Raw genomic sequence first — 20,716 nt, 5'->3', positions numbered from 1 at the left:
TTGTAGGAGGTTTTGGTTTATGTGGTTGTATATGGTACATTTGTGATACAGGGAAAAAATGAAAAAAATAAACCAAAAGAGCTGCCTGTCCTGCCCTGAGACACTAGCCAATCGTCCAAAGTGATATTTCTATAATGCATGCACATATATGCAGACAACAGTATTAAAGCCATCAAACTCTTATTTGTTAGTGTTTTACAGAAAATCTTTAGTTCATGCTCTCTCCTTGCCTAAATTTTCTATCGGTGCAAAATAAAAGGGGAAAATAGAATACATTGTTTAGGATTGCAAAGTTGTATGGGTAGCTTCTGTTTTTTGAACTGGTACTAGTTTTTCTGCTGAGTATAAGAGTGCACGTTGCTAGTGATTCAGATGTCAGGAGAGATGCTGAAGTTTTGATCTTGAAGAGAGGCTCTTGGTGAGCCTCTCTCATGCTTGTACTCCAGACAAGATAGGTATTTTCGTGATATGAATTTTTCCTCTGCTAAAGACCTGCAATGGGCCACTGAACATAGATACACCACATAAAGAAGCCTTGGGTCAATTTAGTATTAAAAGTTATCTAATGGAGGGTTTGTATTTTCTGCCTGTAATGTTTCTGCAATTAGGTAGTCGAAGTGCAGAAATGATGGCTTTTAATCAATAAACATATTTACACTCACATATTTACATTTACATCCATATGCCTGTCATCCTGGGAGCCCTGTCATTGTTTAATTCTTAGAAACTGGTTTTAGAGGGTGCAAAGGGCATGATCCAGCTGTTTCTGTAGTATCCACAGAGCAGCTGGAGAGAGGGTGACAGACACGACCTACGTAGGAACAAAAATCTTTTGCTTAAATGGCTACATATTACTTATTGTATGAATATGCATGTAAGTAGTCAGTTCCAATAATTGGATGTTCTTGGAGAAACAGCTTTCTTATTGCTTTAGAATTTCATACTTTTCTGCATCAAGTGCTTCATTTTCTGTAGCCAAGACAGTAATCTTCTAATAAGATTTTTTTACTACATCATGATCAGTCTAAAGCAATAATGTTTAGTAGGGTTATCCTAGTCCCCACCTAAATTGTTTTGAAATTTTAAAGTTATTATGACTTCATAATTACATATAGTGCTTTTTTAAAAGAATATATTTGATTTTTTTAATAAATGTTTCCTTTTCAAACTGAGAAAAGTGGTGATGTCAAAGAGAACCTCGGTAAAAAAGAGCCTTCTAATCAATGCTTGGTTTTGGTTTCTCACCACATTGTTACTTATTGCTAGGGAGATTTTTATGTGTTTTGGCTGCTTTCATCTGAAAAAGTCTAAAATGGAAATGATAATCTCTTCTACGTTCTTATTTTTTTTGTTTGTCTTCCTTTATACTGAGATTAATAGCATTTTGAGGTTAAATCTGTAACAGTAATACCACACAAGGTAGAAAGTGAAAAGATGCATAGTTAATGTAGTCTGATAAATTTTGAGGACGAATTAATAGTGTTTACATTACTGTTGTTTATATTATTATTCATTTAATCCCTGAAAGCCAGTATGCAAAATATTTAAGAGAATGCCAATGCAAATTGTCTAAATGTTCATATATTGCAGAATTAACTTGGTATCATTGCCAACAGAAGATGTGTCCTTTGACACTAGTGTTCTACAGGGCCTCTCACAGTACTGTTTTATTTATTTACTTCATACGTACATAGGTGTATATATATACATGCATAGTTACATATAGTTCAATGATACCTGCATTTCAGATACCTGTTCATCCAGTGCCAGATCCTTTAGTACATGAAGTTCTAAACTTGGCTTTTAAGCACTTTAAACATAAGGAAGGGTAAGTTTCTTTTGTGTACTTTAAAATATTTTGTGTGTATTACCAGCCTGTGGTTGTGATTGTTCTCCTTTGCCTCACCTGTAACATGTTGTTGATAATAGTGTAAATGAACCCTGGTATCTTTAAACTGAAAACATATCTTGAAATACAGCTGTGTTCAATATAATGCTGAGTTTATTTTGCTTAGAAGATACAAAATGATTTGCATAGCCAGCCAGAAAAGTCCAAGTTTGGATAACTAGTAAATTTCCTACACAGAATATGCCTCCTGTGTCCACTCAAGGAAACAACATCTCTTTAAATGTCACCCGTGCATTTTATGCTTGACTCACGTTGGTTTTATGGTGATAATCCACCTTGCTATGGAACAGACTTCTTGTTTGTAATTGAGAACATGTGTGGTGTTTAGAAGAATAAAGTTGTATTTAACACTTTCTTTTGTTCTTTTCTTTTGCTTTTCCTTTTTTTTTCCTTTTTCTCTTTAGGTATTCAGGAACCAACACTGGGAATGTGCATATTATTGCAGATTTATATGCAGAAGTGACAGGGGTTCTTGCTCAATCAAAGTAAGTTCAGTTTCTGACTCTTCTTGCATTTTGGGAAGAATCACTCTAGACCTAAAGACTATTCAATATTGGAGCATGTATTAATGACCCCAGTAACTAACCCCTTAAGTGTCAGTGTCCAGTGTACTCGGGTGTAGCCTGCTTGTCTGTCTCGTATTCTGGCACAGTACATTTGTACAAATCAAGAAATACTCTGTAGTGCAATACTGAATTGCTTTGCTGTCAAGTTGCTTGTACGTGCAGGGAAAGGAGGCCTGGTATCAGTCAATAGTTGTTGTTCAGTTAATGAGAATATTCTAATGTGCTGGTCATCATAGGCACTCTTAAATGCCTGGATTTTAAGTATCGGCGTTCATCTTGGTCGTGTTTCTTTTACTGTAGGTGGTGTTTTCATTAACAGCCTAAGGAAACTGATTCAAATAGACATCATATAAAAGTAACTAAAAATTCAAATAATTGCCACGTATATCCCTGGTTTAGGTTTCAAGCTGTTAGGAAGAAATTTGTCACTGAATTAAAGGAACTGAGACAAAAAGAACAGAGTCCTCATGTGGTACAAAGTATCATCAGTTTGATTATGGGAATGAAGTTTTTTCGAGTAAAAATGTATCCTGTGGAGGATTTTGAAGCGTCATTTCAGTTCATGCAGGTAAATTACTATTACAGAAAAGTGAAACAAGTATGATTTTGATTGTTTAACTCATGAAGCTCCAATGATGCCTGTAATGATCAGTTGCTCACTCTAAATATTAGAGTGTCATCCTTTGTCCTTTTCTGTTCAGTTTGTAAGTTCTCAGAGATATGAATCACTTGTTTCTCTACACTTCATGAGTACCTAGCATAATGAGAACCTATTCTCAATTGTCTCAGTAATATGGCAAACCTGTAATATATTAACTTATTCAAGATTCAATGAAAATGGATAGCAATCAAATAATTGTCTTTATGAAAGGAGTGGGTTAAAGGAAAAAAATTACTTGATATATCTTTTTTTAACAGCTGAGATGCCAAGAAATGATTTTGTTTGAAAAAACACTTCAGTTAATTTTCAGAGACTTAAAATCTCTTTGCTTCTCTTGTTCATGGATTAAAAGTTGTCCTGATGAATAACTTGCCCATTCCACAGTAACTGAAGTTATTGCAACTTGGTCACAAATTTTATAGGAACTATTGAATAGCCATTGACATTGATTTCAATGCTGAAAAAGCTAACATACACGTTGGTGCTTTAGATTGTGTCCAGAGTTGACAATTCGGTATACTGGAGTGTGCAAACATGTGTATGAATTATTTATTTTTCTGTAAGATTTTCTTTGCATCAAAGTATTCTTGAAAATGAGTATATAAAAATTAAAAAAATGTTTTATAATAATTTCAAGAGAGATAAGGTTTTATTTTTTAAAACTTCAGAATTATCTGAGGAAAATGTGCATACTTATATTATTTTATATTCTGAGTACTCTTCATATTCCAAGTAGGAAGTAAGTAGCTCTCTGGTATTACAAATGTTCTCCTTTCAATTTCTTTTTAATTGCTGGGGAAACAGGTTTTTAAGTTTCTAATATTTTGTAAAGTTGGCATTGTCAAGGAATATAAGACTAACAAACACATTGCATGTTTTAAATTCAAACTGGCAATTAATGCAATACTGCTGGTGGTTTTTATGCCATAGTGACACTTGTCTTCTTTCTAAATGTTTTTCTAATGCTTCCTTACAAAGGAATGTGCTCAATACTTCCTGGAAGTAAAAGATAAAGATATAAAGCATGCACTTGCTGGTTTGTTTGTGGAAATTCTCATCCCTGTGGCTGCTGTAAGTATTGGGTTTTTTTCTTCCCCACTATTCCTCTCACTTTCAATTAGGCTTTCATTGCTGAAATGACTTCCATTAATGTTCAAAATGTTATGTTTTTACAGATTGAAAGAGACTATTAAGTAAATTCCAAGTAGCTACATAATCTTTCAAAGGGGAATGTGCCAGTGTAATTTGTCTATTAGCTAGTTTCTAGTCTTTTTTCAGAACTGCTTATAATTGTCTGTTTTCTAGACCCTTTTATCAACACTGTTGATAAAGGCACTGTTGTCATTTTATACTTGCTCTGAAAACTTGAAATTTCCTTGGTTCAGTATTTGTTCTCTTAAGGGTCCCATTGTCTTTTCTTTATGAGCTGAAACTTCTTAAGTTCTTTCTAGAATAAACTGAGATATGTAACATTTTTACAGTTAGGAGAGTTTTTACAGATAAGGTAGTGTGTGAACTCCTATGCAAGGAGGAGGAATGTAGCTTTTGGCTATTTAAATAAAAATTGTTTCTAAAGGTGAGTGTCCACTAGGTGTAATCCTTCAAGTGGAAGAGCAGTCAGTCATCTCCCTCCGGTATGTGTTTTAAATCTAAAGGAAGAAATTTTACTCAGCAGCCATGAACAAGAAAAAAAAACCCTCGATATCATCAGTCTTGGATGTACAGTGCCTGTAACGCTGCTTGTGAGAACACTTTTAGCCAGGACAGGTTCTCCCCCTTCTTCCCAGGCTACTTTGCTCAGTTGTGTACAGCTTGGTCAGCAGGTCAACAAGAAGTTGTGACAGCTGGGTGTACCTCAAGCTGACCATTTACCATGAACTCAAAGTTTCATTGTAGCAGATGGATACTTGCTGTGTTTGTTGTCTAAAATGATAATTGTATTAGCAGATGCTAGGCCATGGTGTGTTTGGCACACTGTCCTGAAAAATGGCAGATCATGGCTCCATGTTACAACTGATCGTAGGGGCATATCTTGCAATATGTGGAGACCTGGGATGCGTGGATCCTGTTTTGTGGAACGGGATCTACAAAGATGAGCATGCTGAGTGGGGGTCCTGCCTAAGCAAGCTCATAGGAATGGAAACATAAAACCTTCTGAACTCTGCTTCCTCTTTAAAATGATCTGCCTTGCCCTGAGCTATGGGGAAATGCTTCTCTCCCTTCACTGGTCTTAACCTTGTGTTTGGTTTGTTGTTTTTTTTTGTTTTGTTTTTTTTTTTAAATGGGACAGGAGACAATCTTTCTTCTTAAGGCATGACCACAAAGAGGTGGTGTTAGCAGTAGCTCTTTATTGACTGAAGTCTTGATCTTACTTGGGCTTACTTATATTCTTCTAGAGAACAATTTCTTGTCCTTCTGAAAAGTGAATGCATTTATTGTTTTGAACTCCATAGTTGCTCAGCATTTGGAGTGGGGGTACATGGTGAAAGTACTTTGCATTTAGGTAAATACAAATACTAGTTTGCAAAATCATAATTTAAATAATAGTGAAAACAGCATGCCCAGTAATGAGGGAGAAGCAGCATTTGGGAATTGGGATTATTCGTTGGTAACCATGGCAGCACTCACACCGCTGTGCAGAGTGTGTGTGGTGTTTTATGGATTGCTTCCTACCAGCACAGCCTGAATCAGTGCTTTAAGCGATTGGTGAGGGAGGGAGGCTTGATCTTTCTTTCAGAGTCATTGAGTCTAATCATTTCATACAAATGAGGCTTCTTAAATAGAATTGGAGAGCACCATCCTAGGCTGAGATGCAGCTGAGAGGGTTAGTCCTTCTCCTGGAAGATGTGAGAGGCAAGTTTGAATCTTTTTGAAGCAGATGAAGGAAATTAATCTGGATTCTTCTGTATCTTGGATACAGAAAATTGCTTAAGTGAGGAAGCTGTTAGGTTGCAGCATTGTAACTTCTTTACTGTATTCTCTTGCTTAGTCATTCAGGCATTTTAAAAAACTTGACCTGGTTTAGACCCTGCAGGTATGACAGATAACAGCATATTTTACAGCGAGGAAGTTAAGACTGATCTGTAAACCCAAGGTTATATCCCAAAGCAACAGTGTGGTGCTGGCAACAATGAATTTCTCATGGAGCTAGTAGGGTACTGATCAACCCATAGCTTAAGAATAGCAAAAGATAAATAATTTGGAGGTATGTAGGAAGTAACTTAAAACATAATTACTCTCACAGGTTGCTTTTTTTTGGATTTGTATATGTTACATAGATATTGAATGCTATTTTTCATGCTTCCTCATCATGTTTTCACAGTGTTCTTAGCAAGGTGGACATGTCATACCTTTTAATAACTTTGAATAATAAAAACTAACACCACCCCCCCATATTATAGAGAAATTTTGACTATAGAGGATCTCTTCCAGAAAAGCCAACTCCCTCTCAAACACACCCCAATTTGACAAATAAAGCAGAAATACAGTATAAAGCCATTGAGAATAATGTTGGAATGGATAAATACAGGTTTGCAGAGGTTTTGACAAAGAAGGTAGCTGCCTGGTTTGTGGAGGGAAGGCTATTTTGTATGCAAGGACAGAGTGGGTAAAAAAGGTGTAGGGCTCAGTGTATTTGTTCCATTAATTCTGAAAGCTGATCAAAGACAACTTACATGGTTAATTGGCTGGTAATCCTGTGTATCATTTCCTAAGTTTTCAGTTTGCAGAACTGGAGCACATAAAAGGGGAGCATTAAAGAGGGGAACAACGAGAAAGTTATGGGCATTATTTTTTGAAAAATATGAAATTATGCTTATAAAGAGTTTCAGTGTATTTTTTATTTGTTAATTAGTTCCAAATACTTTTTCTTCTTCAAGCATGAGATACAGGCCACATTCTTAGAATAGTAGTTTTCTTAATGGGTTTTGTGTTTGTTGTGGTTTTGTGTTGGTTTTTTTCAACTGTATGGTTGTAGTGTATGACATGATTTCTTATGCTTCTGTTTATATTTCAGATACATACACTCAAATACTTACCTAAAGTGAGATTTAACTTTTGAGTGTTCTTGATTTCATGGACATCTTAATGTATATTTAAATTGCCTTCTATATAAACTTTTAAACCCATTTATGTATTTTTTTTAATAGGCTGTTAAAAATGAAGTGAATGTGCCATGTTTGAAAAATTTTGTGGAGATGCTTTATCAGACTACCTTTGAATTGAGTTCAAGAAAGAAGCATTCACTGGTATTTTAAAGAAATATTTCAACTTCTCCATTTTACTCATCTTAGACTTTTAAGCTAGTATATTTTATGAGGAAAAGCTAAGAGCTGTATTAATTTAAATATTAACTCCTCAGTTAGATTATGTTTAAGTTCACACTGTCTATGTGTGTTTGCTTTGATTTGTTTCTTTGTGCAAGATATGTACTCTGTTATCTCACTTGTGAGATTGTCTTGAAAACAATGCTTGGTTTTGGTTATTTTAGTGGGTTTTAGCACAGAGTTATTTAACCTAATGTCTCTTCTAAAAAGAACTTGTGTTCAGGGAATCTGTGTTATTTAGATGATGACAAATTAAAAGTTGGAAGTGTCAGACAAGACTTCCTCAGCAGAATAATGGCCTGTTAATAGCCCTGCTCTGCCTGTTTTTTCCCCTCCTCATACACTTTTTTTTTTCTTTTTCTAATATTTTTTATTATCTCTTTCAGATATAAATTATCTGTGGGTTTTTTTCCTGTAAGACTAGTTTTTCCCCTAAACCAGCATCTTAGCAAGGTTTTAAATATCTTATTAATGCAGTACTTGGTAATTATTGATGACCGTGGCAGCCATGTTTCAAGTTGATTCACTCCACTTTGCTGGAAATGTAGACCTAAGTTTTGCATTACAATTGGTATATTCAGTAAATGCAAGTGAATTTAAAATGATTTATTCTCACTTTCATGTTAGTGACAAGCTTTACTTTCCAGTATTCTGAGCGTATAAAGCACACGTCATTGTACATGGTTAAACTCCTTCTGTAAGAAGAACATAAAGTAGTTGATGTTAGTATTCACCATGTAATTTTATTTATGAAGTCAGAAACATTGTTACATTAAGTTTACAATTTAATTTTTAAAATTTTGCTTCATAACAAGATAATCTGCAGTCAGATTTGGAATTTATCGCCATTGTTCATTCTGCTGAAATATGTGGTGTTCAAACAAATCTTATGCTATTAAAGCAAAGAAAAGTCACGCTAGTCAGCATATTCACAGACTATTAAATGGTGCTTCATTCTTTCCTAAAGTAGACCTTGCGTAGAAGCAACATTTCTGACAACCTAAAGCCTGCCTCGGTTTTTACTGAGTTGTTGATGTTTTTCCTGAATATTCTGCTTAGTGATGGTTCCCTCTCCCAGCACATAGGACCCCATGAATTGGGTCGTGTGGTCGCAGGGAAAGAGTGGATATTGTATGAAGGGTGATATTTGAGATCAGGCCTTGCTAGGGAGTGAGCTTCACCATGGTCCTGCTGCCACAGTCTTACACCATGAGCTCTTACAGCACGTGGGTTATACCTAGGACACCATGCCTGGCACACGTGTCCTAGTGCAGGGGAAGGCTGCCGTTCAATGCTAAAATGAGAGTGAGAAACAAGGACCGACTGTGTCTCATTCTCAATGTACAAGACTTGATAGGTCTGCAAAGAGCAATTTGATCAATTCTTTTTCCCCCTGCTCATAGGCTTTGTATCCATTGATCACCTGCCTGTTGTGTGTCAGTCAGAAACAGTTTTTTTTAAATAACTGGCACGTTTTCCTGCAGAACTGTTTGTCCCATCTAAAGGTAAGAATCCTTTTTAATTCAGGAACTGTTGCAAATTGATAGCATTTATTCCAATATGTTTTTAGCATTTTCATGCCAAATAAACAGTGAATATTTGGCTGTTTAAAAGGACACTGCGAACTATTTTCCTAAAAAAAAAAAAAAAAAAAAAAACAAACCAAACCAAATGTCTTAAGTCTCCGTTAATGTTAAACTTACTACTAAGTTTTTGTAATGCTATGTAAAGCTGGAAATAAATGTGCCCCCCCCGGGGACTATCAGTTTTATTAAGTAAAATCTGTAGAACTATCTGCTAATAAATGCTATTTATGCCAAATAAAGTACAAACTGTAGTTCTTCATGTGCAAATTATATGTAAGAAAATAAGTGGTTTGTCTGCTCCTCTAAGTAGAATGTGTATAGTAAATGCAAAATTTCTCTTTCTTGTTCCCTTACCAAAGAAATAGAAAATTAATTGGGAGTCCAGAAAAGATTATATCTACAGCCTGTGATATGTATTTTCCAAATAAAAATTACAGTGTCCCTTTAACTCATGGCTTCAGTTGATAGCATTGTAAACATGAGTTGGTTGATAAAGAGATCAAGATACTTAAAAATTAGGGATTTGTTTTAGTGACTTTATCATAGCATTAATTGTTGTACATGGTTTTTCCTTAATTTTGATTAACATAGTTAATGATTTTCCCTAATGTATAATTTTAATAAATTCTTTGATCCACTTTCACAATATTCGTTCTGGTTAGGTAAGAGTGAAAATTCCGAAGCTTATTAATAAAATATGTAAACCAGCATGAAGTCAAAAGCAAACAGGTTTAGCTGCTTGGATTGTTTTTTTAAGGGTCATTTTGTTTTCATCTTCCACACTTTTCTGTTGCTTGTTGGGTTTTTGTATATTTATCATCTAACATTGCAGTTCTTTTGCAATATTTGCCGCAATTTTTGTTCTGTTGTTTATTTTGCTTATGGAGGCTGCTTTTGCTTTTGTTTTTATGAAGCTTTTTAAAAAATTCTTACAATTCAGGAGTTGCATTTTTCTGGCATAATGTCCATTGGCTGATAATGGATGTATTAAAACTATAAACGCCAGTAAGTTTAACTGGTAGTTGCTGAGCATGCATTTTATATTTTACTTAGTTTTGTTAACCACTAACAGCTTAACACATTTACTGTAAGGCTCTATTCAGCAGAAATTCTACATATGAATTTCTGCAATTCAGAATTTGCAGTGTTATGATGCTGTGCCATCAATGGGTTATTTAGGATATTTTATGGCATGGTTTAATTTGGCCCACCAAATATTATTTGGATTTTTGGGTGTCTACTGTGTTCAGAAATTCATGGAGTTTAATTTTGAAAAATACACCCCCACTGTTCTCACGTGTCTTACGAATTAATGTGTTCCTGTATTTCTGAAGCTAATTAAATGCATGCACTCTGTAATAAGTAATCTCATTAATTTATAAATCTGAATTTCACAGCAGTTTAGTCTTTTAGATTTCCCCTTCCTCATTATATTTCCTGATTTTTCTAATGACTGAAGTTATTTGATTTGCAGTTACCTAAGTATTTAAAATGCAATAAGGATTCCAAATCTATTGTCTCTACTGTCTTTGTTATTTAATAAAGCAATTTTGAAAGTTACTGGGAGATACTTTAAAATACTGGAAAGGTTCATCCACCACTACTGTGTTGGTTAAAATTAACAAATTAGTGATTGAAATAATGACAACACTTAAATTCTGTCACAGGGTATTCTGTGAAGAGTACAGGTTTGAGGTAATGTAGGTCGTGGATTCATGGTGCTCACTTTATTCCCTGGTGCCTGCCCTGGGCAAACATTTCCTAGCAATAAACGCCATCTGGTCACGCTTTGGTGACGGAAATAAGGAATTCCCCGTTTGCCATGGTGTGAAAGCTCACATCTTTGTAGTTGCTCCATAGTACCTGATGCATAAGTATATTCATACCCTACCTTACTTTGCAGTATTTCGGTGCTATGTTGTACTTGGTAATGTTTCTGAGGGTGCTCTGAATCTCAGTCCGGTGCTAGCAATGTTTATTGCCCTGGTACTGGGTTTTGGTGCACATTACATCAAAGCAGGCTTATTATAGGAGGCAAACATCCTAGTCTTGCTGAAAAGAGGAAACGTAGGGGTCCGGACTGATGTAAATAGCAGATAAGTGAGTTGTAAGAGTCAGTTTAGACCGGGAGTGTACCAAAGGGTTTGTTGGTATATGTATAGCTGGCCTTGTGTCCCACAAAGCAGTTGGGATGCTTTTTCGGCATTGAGCCCAGCAGGGCATTTCTCTACACGCTGTAGCGTAGGCAAAATACTGAATTTGTTCAGCAGGCAGTAACGCTGGGTCAGTGTTATCGTTTTGCTTACTTTTTTTACTAGTTTTTAGATGGGTTAATTCTAGCAGGTTTGTCAGAAAGCTGATAGATTCTGGGATGAAGCTGAGTTGTTGTGGTATCCGTACCACCTCCTCCAAGGAGAGGAAGGAACATTTAAGAAAGCTGCTGAAATGGGAGAGAAAAGTGTCTTTATCGTTCTGCACCACTGTCGGGTAGAAAAGAATAATTTTTTTCACAGTTTAACCTTAGTGTCTGTTACCACAAAAGAAAGTTGGAGGAGTGTTTCCTACCACTATAGCAAAGCCTTGTATTTCTACTGAATAGAGTCCTTACTAGACAGCTATCTGTTGTTTTTGTGCTTTTTTTTCATCTAACATGCATGTGCCTTCCATTCTCATGTTTGTTATGTTTTGCTGTCTCACATTGCTTTATTTAGATGCCATCTAACAACAGTATCAGAAAACAAATAGAAACACTTCAGGTGAGTTAATATGTCGATGTGAACTGTTGCTTTGTCTCCTGTAAATATTTTGGTTTGGTTTTTTATGTTAATTGTTGTATTTTGTGCTTTCCCTTCTTGGTAAAATTGCTGTCAGTACTTTAATAAGCAACAGGACTAAGAATAGATAATGTTTCAAAGATTTTTTTCTTGCCAGGGAGTAAAGGAGAAAGATCAGAAAATTATCTAGCATCAGTTTTTCCTTGAGGGTGAACATGTAACTTTGAGTATCAATATCACAGCTGGCTTTCCTGAACAGCAGTGCATGTTTCAACTGGAAGTAAATTACCTATTCAGATGTATGGTTTTTTTCTGTTAATTCATTTCAAATAGTGTCTTGCATGTGAGCAAACTTGAAAACATTTTCACAATTAAAAAATGTGAAACTGATATGCTATAACAACTTGCAGTGCACTAACTTGAAAGACTTTTACACTGTTGGTTTTGCAGGTTTTAAAAAGTAGACATTGTTTTAGTTCAGAACAGAAGAAAAGTTTAACATCAATATTAAAAAGTACTTTCTTCAGTAAGTGACTACATTTGCCTAACATGGAAAAAATGCTATTTTGTTTCTTGCCTTCATTGAAATATGTTTCATTGACTCATCTTAATGTATCATGTAAAACCACTGTAGATTTGCTCTTACTTTTTTGGGTTTGTAACAGAGATATAATTTTCACAGCTTACTCCATAATCCACTGATATAATTCATGTTAAAAGTGTTAGGATTTTAAACAAAATTGTGTTTGAAAAAAAAACAACAACCACAACCCAAACAACCCAGAGTGCTTTCAAATCTGACAGGCATCAGCTAAAAAAGACTCAAATTTAGCCAGGCTGGTGAATTACATAGCCGTATATACTGTATTCTACTTGCAGTAATATCAAAGAGAAAAGGGAATGCTGACATTAACACCAAGTGTACAGGAAGTGTGCCATAAATTAGACCCCAAAAGCCATTTTCTTCTAGCATATATAGTTCCTAATTACAGGAAGAGATAACAAAAATTTTCAGTGCTGAAGGATTTAGAAGTACTGCTGTATTTATTTTGTAACCCTTTTAAAAAGGTGAATGCCTCCTTATACTTTTTTTTTAAGCAAAGAAGCAACTTTGTCATAACTAATCAGAAGTAGCTATATTGGATGATAAACCTCCTAACAGATAGAATGTTGTTAATGCATTGTGAGATAATCTGCTACCTATACCATTTTTATTTTTTTTATTAGACCATTGAAAGCCAATAGTAAATTTTTGGTTTTCTTTAGATCTCTAAATTAAGCTCCCCTTCAGAATATTAGAAATAAGAAAACTGAAGCATTACTCCATTCTAGACACCGCATTTCAGATAGACTTTGGTAGTGTGTCTACCAACGAATTCACCAGCCTACTTTGAACATGGAGAACTGCTGGCCTGCAGATTAAATGTGATGACTTTTTTGCTGTTTAAGTTGATTAAAATCACCCTCTCATACAGTTTTGAGTGTTTGCTTCTTCCTTACAGTAGCACTGCTGGTAAATTAACTTGACAGTGGGACAGCTATCTTTTTGAATACTAACCAGGGACAGGTGTCATATTTTGCTGGTTAGATTTTGTCTAGATCACCTTCCTAAATCTATCCGCTGCCTAGTTGCAGGTGTGCTAATTCAGAAGTGATTGCAGGGATATATTGATGGGTGTGAAGAGGGAGGGTAGAACAGCATTATCACTGATGTAGACTGGGTTAAGTTATTACATCTAATGTTCTGGTAAAGTCATGTATGTTATTTGTCTGTGAAATACCACTTTTGCCTCTGTGATTTTGTCATAGGCTTTTAGCCTTTCTTCAACTAAGCTGCTGCCAAAACCAGTAGTCCCAGCCCACCTGTGTTAATGCCGTCCAAATTACTCTCCTCCATATAGTCTGTTGCACAGACATGGCCATGAAATTATTTGGATCAATTTACTGCTGTGAGTTGGACTTTCTTACTGCTAGAGTCAATACAAAAGAGCAGTGAGATTGTGGAGGAGAGAACTGAGGATGAGACCATCTTTTTTCAAACAGTGTGAACTTATTTGTGAAATCACACACCATTTGTCTGGGGAGGGCAAAGCAATCTGTTATTCTGACTCACTGGCTTGTGGTAGAGGCCACAAAATATGAAATTACTTAGGCTTAAGCCATTGTATAGTTAGGTCTTGAAACAGAGAGAATTCACTGCAGATGGGGAAGGTGTAGTTTTGGGGTGCTGTTGGTTTTTTTGTTGATTTTTGTTGGATTTTTTTTTGAGACTGAGAGTGTCTAAAATGATGACAACTCGGAATCACTTACTCTGTTCATAAGCTCATACTGATGGCCGGTTTGAAGAATCTCACAGGACAGTTCAAGATCATAAATGCACCAAGAATCCCTAGTAGGAAAAGGGATTGCTGGAGTTAGTACAAAGAATGTTGGTTAGTTACTATTATACATAGATTAAGAGCTAGGAGGAATAAAGCTAAACTCCTAGTAGCAGCATTAAGACAAAAAATAATTGTTTTTCATAAAGTGTATAATTCAAACTGAACGATGCCACAAGATTTTGTATTAATTCAAGAGAAATCTAGTTTAATTGTTACAATAAAAATCCATTGGAAGTGAGTAAACACTAATACAGCCCAGAGGAAATGACTAAGTTGGGTGAAGCCTGGGGTGCATACCCGGAGAAGCATCCTTGTGTGCCTGCCCTGTTTTGCGTTCTTTTCTTCTGCACTTGCTACTGTCTGCTGTCATAAACTGAATGACGGATTTAGACTTTGTGCCTGATCCAAAGCAGCTACTCCGATGTTTTAGGCAAACTAGAGTTAGTTTGCTTTAAGTAGGTATTCGTTACTAATGGCTTTCTGAGAAAAATTCTTGTAAGTAGTACACTCTTGGTATTCATCTTAAGAGGAATATCGGCTTTTTAGTTACTCTGCTGTAAAATAATGTGGAATTACTAGCTAAATATTCAGGTAGTATTGCAAATATGCAATACAGGATTGTTTTCATAAAAGCAGATTAAAACTTGTAGTTGGTATTAAATGCATCAGTTTTCATTGTAAAAAAATTTGAAACTATTCCTGAAAGTCAAAAGAGTAATAACAGAATTTTCTGAGTCTCACAGGCAACAGTAACTGTATTTTTCATTTATTTTACAGAATAAAGATCCCAAAATGTCCCGAGTTGCACTGGAATCTTTGTATAGGTTATTGTGGGTTTATGTTATTAGAATAAAATGTGAAAGCAACACTGTAACTCAAAGGTAAGTTTATTATGCAAAGGAGTTTAAACTATTGATTGGTGAGGGGGGTTTCCCACTAGTGATATCAGAAGAGATCTTGAAGCTCAGGAGTGATCTAGTCATATAAACAAGGGAACAAAGACTTCATCTTAACAGAGAAAAGCGAAAGAATTTGATTACTTTGATGAGGAGAAAGAATAGAGTCTACAATTGTCTTTGCAGGGATAGAAGAGGATGGAGATGTAAGAAGTAGGAAATGTATTGAAATTAAAAGGCACTAACAGTACCAGAACAAATAGGGTATGAAGTGGCCATTGCTAAGTATGGGCTGGAAGTGAAAAAGTTTTAAGTATAAATTAGTATAATGAGAATTTAGAATAGTCCTTCAGATTTTGCCCCTCCTCCTGACTATTACTAACTAGTTTAAAGCAGGATCTTGGTCACTTTATAAATAAGCCCAGAATACTGTTGCCTGTGTCAGTAGAGGGCTGTACTTTCCATAGGTGGTCCTACCTGTCTTAATGCTTCTTTGTGCATTGTTTAGTAGCAACCCCTCCACACACACTTCCAGATTTGAACTGTAACATCTATGCTATTTAAAAAGATGGTTTTAAAAGTTTTTTTTAATTTCTTCTTGTTTCTAAATTCTTTAGCCGTCTCATGAGCATTGTATCAGCACTTTTTCCAAAAGGATCACGTAGTGTGGTCCCACGAGACACACCTCTGAATATATTTGTGAAGATTATTCAGTTCATTGCTCAGGTAAGAATAAGCCTAGGTAGAGCTATAAGAATAGATGAGCATTATTTGGAAGACTTGTAAGTTTATGGTTAGGTTTTGAAGTATTTGCACTGAGGTAATGGTCTTATATCCTGAGTAGAATTTCCCTAAATACTTACAAAAATGAAACGACTCATTCTGTTTCTACTAGTGGGAAAATTATTTTACTTAAACTTCAATAACTGTTGTGTATGAACATTATAATGTTTACTATTTACATTTCTATTGCACTGTTGTGTTTGTGTATGTGTATATATATAAATCCACTAATATATTTAGTATATCCCATCTTAATATTTTTATAAGGGACAAAGCATTTGAACAGTAATGTCCACTTATATTTAGCCTGGAGACTAGCCTCTGTAGACAGAAAAAATATGCAATGCATGTATTAGTGTGTAGTTAGTATTGCATTATGGTTAATATTATTTTAGGTTCTTCTGGTGTCTTAATGTCAAAATGCAGGATATGATCTCACAAGATAAACTCTCATTCATCTATAACCTTATAGATTAGAGACATGTTTTCCTGTCTTGCAGATAGCTTGTCTGTCCTTCAACTTCCAAAGCGATTTGCTTCTGGTCATACAGGGACGAGGCAAAACACTCAACCCTTCACTGTTAATATTTGTTTCCTAGGGCTCCTGTTTTTATCATTAATTTTTAGGTATTTAAAACAGTTCAGCTCATTTGTAGAAATGTGTTCAACTTGATCAGAATTGTCTGGAAATGTTTTCAAGAGAAATGATTCAACCATATCAGGGGATGAGCTTATTGAATTGTACTATATTTAAAAAGGAACATTAAGTCATAAGAATGAATAGGAAAAAAGGAATATTTTTTATTTTTATTTTTTAAACTTTTTGACAGCACCTGTTCCAAGCCATGAAATTAAACTATTCCTATTAACTGAAAAGAAATGATTTTATCAATCTGTCTTCCTTTACAGGAACGTTTGGATTTTGCGATGAAAGAAATAATATTTGATCTTCTTAGTGTTGGAAAATCACCTAAAACCTTCACTATTAATCCAGAGGTAAAAAAAGCTCATTACTTGCATACAGTGAGAACAGAGCATTGGGGGATTTTATGAGGGGAAATTGGTTAACTATTTTAGAGCCAGGATGTAAGCAGAGTAGTAAGTATCTGAGTGGGTGTTCTGCTAAAACTAAAGAAGTAAGTAATTGTAGTTTGCACAATTGCTGTTTCATTTCTGGTGAATGAGCTAGCAGCAGTACTACAGTTCAGACTCCTTTCAACAATAATTTCAGTAAGTAGGTGTGAATTTTTGTTACAGTATAACTGTAAAGCCTTTTTTCAGAGAAGTCTTACCTGGCTCTTATGGTTCAAGACCCAACTGAACAAATGAGATGTTTAAGCAATCTGTCATTCTCAAGATTCATATTAAGTCCTTTGGTGCTCTGTACTATAAAGTATTTGGTATATTAGCCTATGCCAAGTCAGTTAACTGGAGTCAGTTATGGGGAGACACTGAAGACTTAAACTTTATTCTTATTCTTGTTACTTTCATTACCCTAATATGTAACATTTAAATAATACCTGTCCTACTGGACCTATACTGCTGTCTGTTTGAAAGAGGGGAAAATGCAGTTTGTGTTTTGCTTCATCTGTGTTACTTTAATGTTACAATTTCTTCTGTTTTCTCTTTCCTTTTTCTTCCTTTTTTTGCTATTGAAGAGGATGAATATCGGCCTCAGAGTCTTCCTTGTCATAGCAGATAGCTTGCAGCAGAAAGATGGTGAACCACCAATGCCAACAACAGGAGTTGTTCTTCCCTCAGGAAATACTCTGCGTGTGAAGAAAATTTTTCTTAATAAAACGCTGACAGATGAGGAAGCAAAAGTTATAGGTATGTTGTATGCTTTTGTAAGTTGGCGTTCCAATATGTGCATGCATGTGCGCAATTATTCTCAAGCAGTGGGTTGGTTTTTTTTAAACTTTATTTCTGTATTTATTTTAATTGTTAACAAGAATCTAATCATAGTATATTTTAACAGAATTGCTTTGATTCTTTAGAGAGGGCTGCTAGACAATATTGACCTTCTGGTGTCTGAGACCAAATCCATGGCTTTTTTTAAGTGTTCCGCACTGCCAGATTAGCACAAAGAAGCCTGAGTGCAATTAGTGTCGTAAATAGTGTGGCAATTTTAGTTCCCTTGATGTCATTCTAGAATGTCCCAAATGTCCCACAGCTGGAGTAAGACAGTTTTGATCCCTGTGCTGTATTGATCTTCTGTGGATGAGGTAGTCATCTCTAAAGGACTGTTTCAGTGTGTAAAATTTAAACTAGAACTAAAATGCTCAGAGTTGAGAAAACAGAAAAGCAACTAATGGTTGCTTCTTTATGATCTTTCTGAAAGAAAGTTCTACTTCCATATAATGCCTACTACTACTCATTTAACATCTGTTTCTTTTGACATTTAAAGTGTGTATTTCATATCAACTTTTGTACAAGAAGAAGTTAGTTCGAAGCTGAGTAAGTGGCAAACGTTTTATTAAAAATGTGAAAATGAAATGAGAATAAATGAAAGAGGTGATCGGAACTCTTTGGCTTTTCAGGAATGTCCATATACTACCCTCAAGTCAGAAAAGCACTAGATAGCATTCTTAGGCATTTGGACAAAGAAGTTGGAAGGCCCATGTGCATGACTAGTGTGCAGATGTCCAATAAAGAACCTGAAGACATGATTACGTATGTACTGAATTACAGCATTGTCACTGTCACAGTTATATGTCATTATTTTTATGCTAGAATGTTGCAGATACCATCATTAATGCATTAAAATTGTTGGCCTTTTTCTTGACTATTAAATGAATGCTAATTTAATTAATTAATTATAACAGGTTTTGTTAGCTCCTTAGTTTTGACATGAAATTGAAAATATTTACCATGTACTGAAGTAGATTTTCCTGTTGTTTTGTTGGTTATAAACTGGTTTTGTAGGGGTGAGAGAAAACCTAAGATAGATTTGTTCAGAACTTGTATTGCTGCTATCCCAAGACTGATTCCAGATGGCATGAGCAAGACTGACCTCATTGAATTGCTTGCAAGGTAAAGGAAATTAAATTCTGCTCTTAGTGATGTTTCTTTTTAAATGCTGTGCGTATAAGAGTTCATCAGTGCACTATATAGTGTGAGTCCGCTGCACATAAAATCCATTCTTCCTATTCCTGCCTGCTTTTTGCAGTTGGTCAAGTGTTACTGGCCAGAGTAGCGGGAGGTAAACCTATTCTGAAGGTCTTCCACTTATTTTTATAGATAATTTTTTGAAAAGTAGGAATTTCTGTTGCTTTGTTTTTTGAACTTGTCTTATCTTTTTGTTACTACTATCATACTTTTTTCAGCTTTTATATTTTTTTCTTTTTCCTTCCTATTGCTACTACTGTAAATTATCATAAAGGCATTCTTATTTGACATTACCAAAATTGGAGACAGGCACTTAATGGCAAATTTTTTTTCTTGTTCTCTACTAATCCTGCTTCCTTTTTCCATTTTTTTTATTCAACACTACCCATATTCCTCCATCTCTTATCTCAATTTAACTTGAATGTGCCTTATCAGTACTGATAAGTAGTTGAGACAACTGGACAGCCAGGTGTTTGCAGGTGGGTAAACTGAGCATTCAGTGAGAATATGTAGTTGTGGTACATGCAGGCGGTCTTTATGTATTACTAGAGTGATAAACCTTCCTTTTTTATTTTTAATACAGGAATGGTCTTAGCGCGGAAATACGGGATAGCTTTTAGCTTTTAAATTATAAATTCATTTGCATATAATGTGTTCAGTTACATATATAAAAAAGGTAGTGGTGTGGGAGAATAAGATGTTTCTAACACTTTTTCTTCAGTGTCAAAAATCACGTAAAAGACATGAAGTATTAAGTAATAATACAGTACCAGATAAGTTTCTTCTACCATAGCTGAGACGTATTTTTAAGCATATATGCAAAGGGGTTTTTTTGCGAGTTTTTTCTCCTATCCAGAGTAAAGCTGCTTTATCTGCAGAAATAATCTGTTCTTTTCATTTTTATTTGAAGAAAATAACCTGTACATCACACTGTGCCTCAGCTCTAAGGCGGTTGCTCAGATGCGTGCAAAGATGTGCCTATATGTGCGACTTGATTGTCACACTAGAAAATTATTTGTCTGTACTAAGTTTTGTGAAGTCTTGGATTATTTTGCTATAGTAGTAGTGCCTTCTGTTAGTAGCTGGTTCCAGACGTATTCCACGCAGAAAATGCATGTGTGGAAGTATTCTACATTGTGCAGTAAAGAATGAAGATTTAACACCAAACTTTAATTTATAAAGGCTGGTTAAGTGTATGCCAATCTAGGGTGATGATATCGGTATTTTTTCTAAACAGGCTGACAATTCATATGGATGAAGAACTTCGTGCCTTGGCTTTCAATACTCTCCAAGCATTAATGCTTGATTTTCCAGACTGGCGGGAAGATGTTCTTTCAGGATTTGTATATTTTATTGTGCGTGAAGTGACTGACATCCACCCAACGCTTCTTGACAATGCAGTAAAAATGTTAGTGCAGCTCATAAATCAGTGGAAACAAGCAGCCCAAATGCACAATAAAAACCAAGATTCTCAGGTATTTCTAAATAAGGTCCTTTGATTTTAAAACATGGTTTGAATCTACGTAGAATTTTATTAGTAGGCTTTATTGGTTTTGCTAAATAATAAAAAATTCAGCTTACTTTCTTACAGTGCTTGAAGATTTTTAGATCTATTATTTTAAATCAGCGTTTTTGTCAATAAAGTTACTTCAATATTATTAAGTATTACCTAAACACTAATTCAAGGCCACATTTTTGCTTACAACAAGTCATCATGTGTAACTGGA

General features: G+C 35.1%; 1 protein-coding gene across 11 annotated transcripts in view; it reads left to right on the top strand.

Moving 5' to 3' along the window:
- The window catches only part of FRYL (FRY like transcription coactivator), a 185,766-nt gene that overhangs the window by 87,949 nt on the left and 77,101 nt on the right, over nucleotides 1–20,716 (top strand). For 8 of the 11 annotated variants that reach the window (XM_055796392.1, XM_055796391.1, XM_027779323.2 and 5 more), the window contains 14 exons: nucleotides 1,749–1,828; nucleotides 2,314–2,394; nucleotides 2,875–3,043; nucleotides 4,115–4,207; nucleotides 7,285–7,383; nucleotides 8,865–8,966; nucleotides 11,759–11,803; nucleotides 14,980–15,083; nucleotides 15,716–15,824; nucleotides 16,791–16,877; nucleotides 17,540–17,711; nucleotides 18,422–18,554; nucleotides 18,807–18,914; nucleotides 20,227–20,464. In XM_055796392.1, coding sequence (XP_055652367.1) covers nucleotides 1,749–1,828; nucleotides 2,314–2,394; nucleotides 2,875–3,043; nucleotides 4,115–4,207; nucleotides 7,285–7,383; nucleotides 8,865–8,966; nucleotides 11,759–11,803; nucleotides 14,980–15,083; nucleotides 15,716–15,824; nucleotides 16,791–16,877; nucleotides 17,540–17,711; nucleotides 18,422–18,554; nucleotides 18,807–18,914; nucleotides 20,227–20,464 — 1,620 coding nt within the window. The remainder of the gene's footprint in view (nucleotides 1–1,748; nucleotides 1,829–2,313; nucleotides 2,395–2,874; nucleotides 3,044–4,114; nucleotides 4,208–7,284; nucleotides 7,384–8,864; nucleotides 8,967–11,758; nucleotides 11,804–14,979; nucleotides 15,084–15,715; nucleotides 15,825–16,790; nucleotides 16,878–17,539; nucleotides 17,712–18,421; nucleotides 18,555–18,806; nucleotides 18,915–20,226; nucleotides 20,465–20,716) is intronic. The other 3 variants (XM_027779330.2, XM_013295004.3, XM_027779326.2) reach the window with 1 other exon arrangement.

Source organism: Falco peregrinus, chromosome 2 (assembly GCF_023634155.1).
Source record: "Falco peregrinus isolate bFalPer1 chromosome 2, bFalPer1.pri, whole genome shotgun sequence".
Classification (NCBI taxonomy): Eukaryota; Metazoa; Chordata; class Aves; order Falconiformes; family Falconidae; genus Falco; species Falco peregrinus.
Note: the sequence above shows the minus strand (reverse complement) of the source record. Positions and strands in the feature narration are given on the sequence as shown.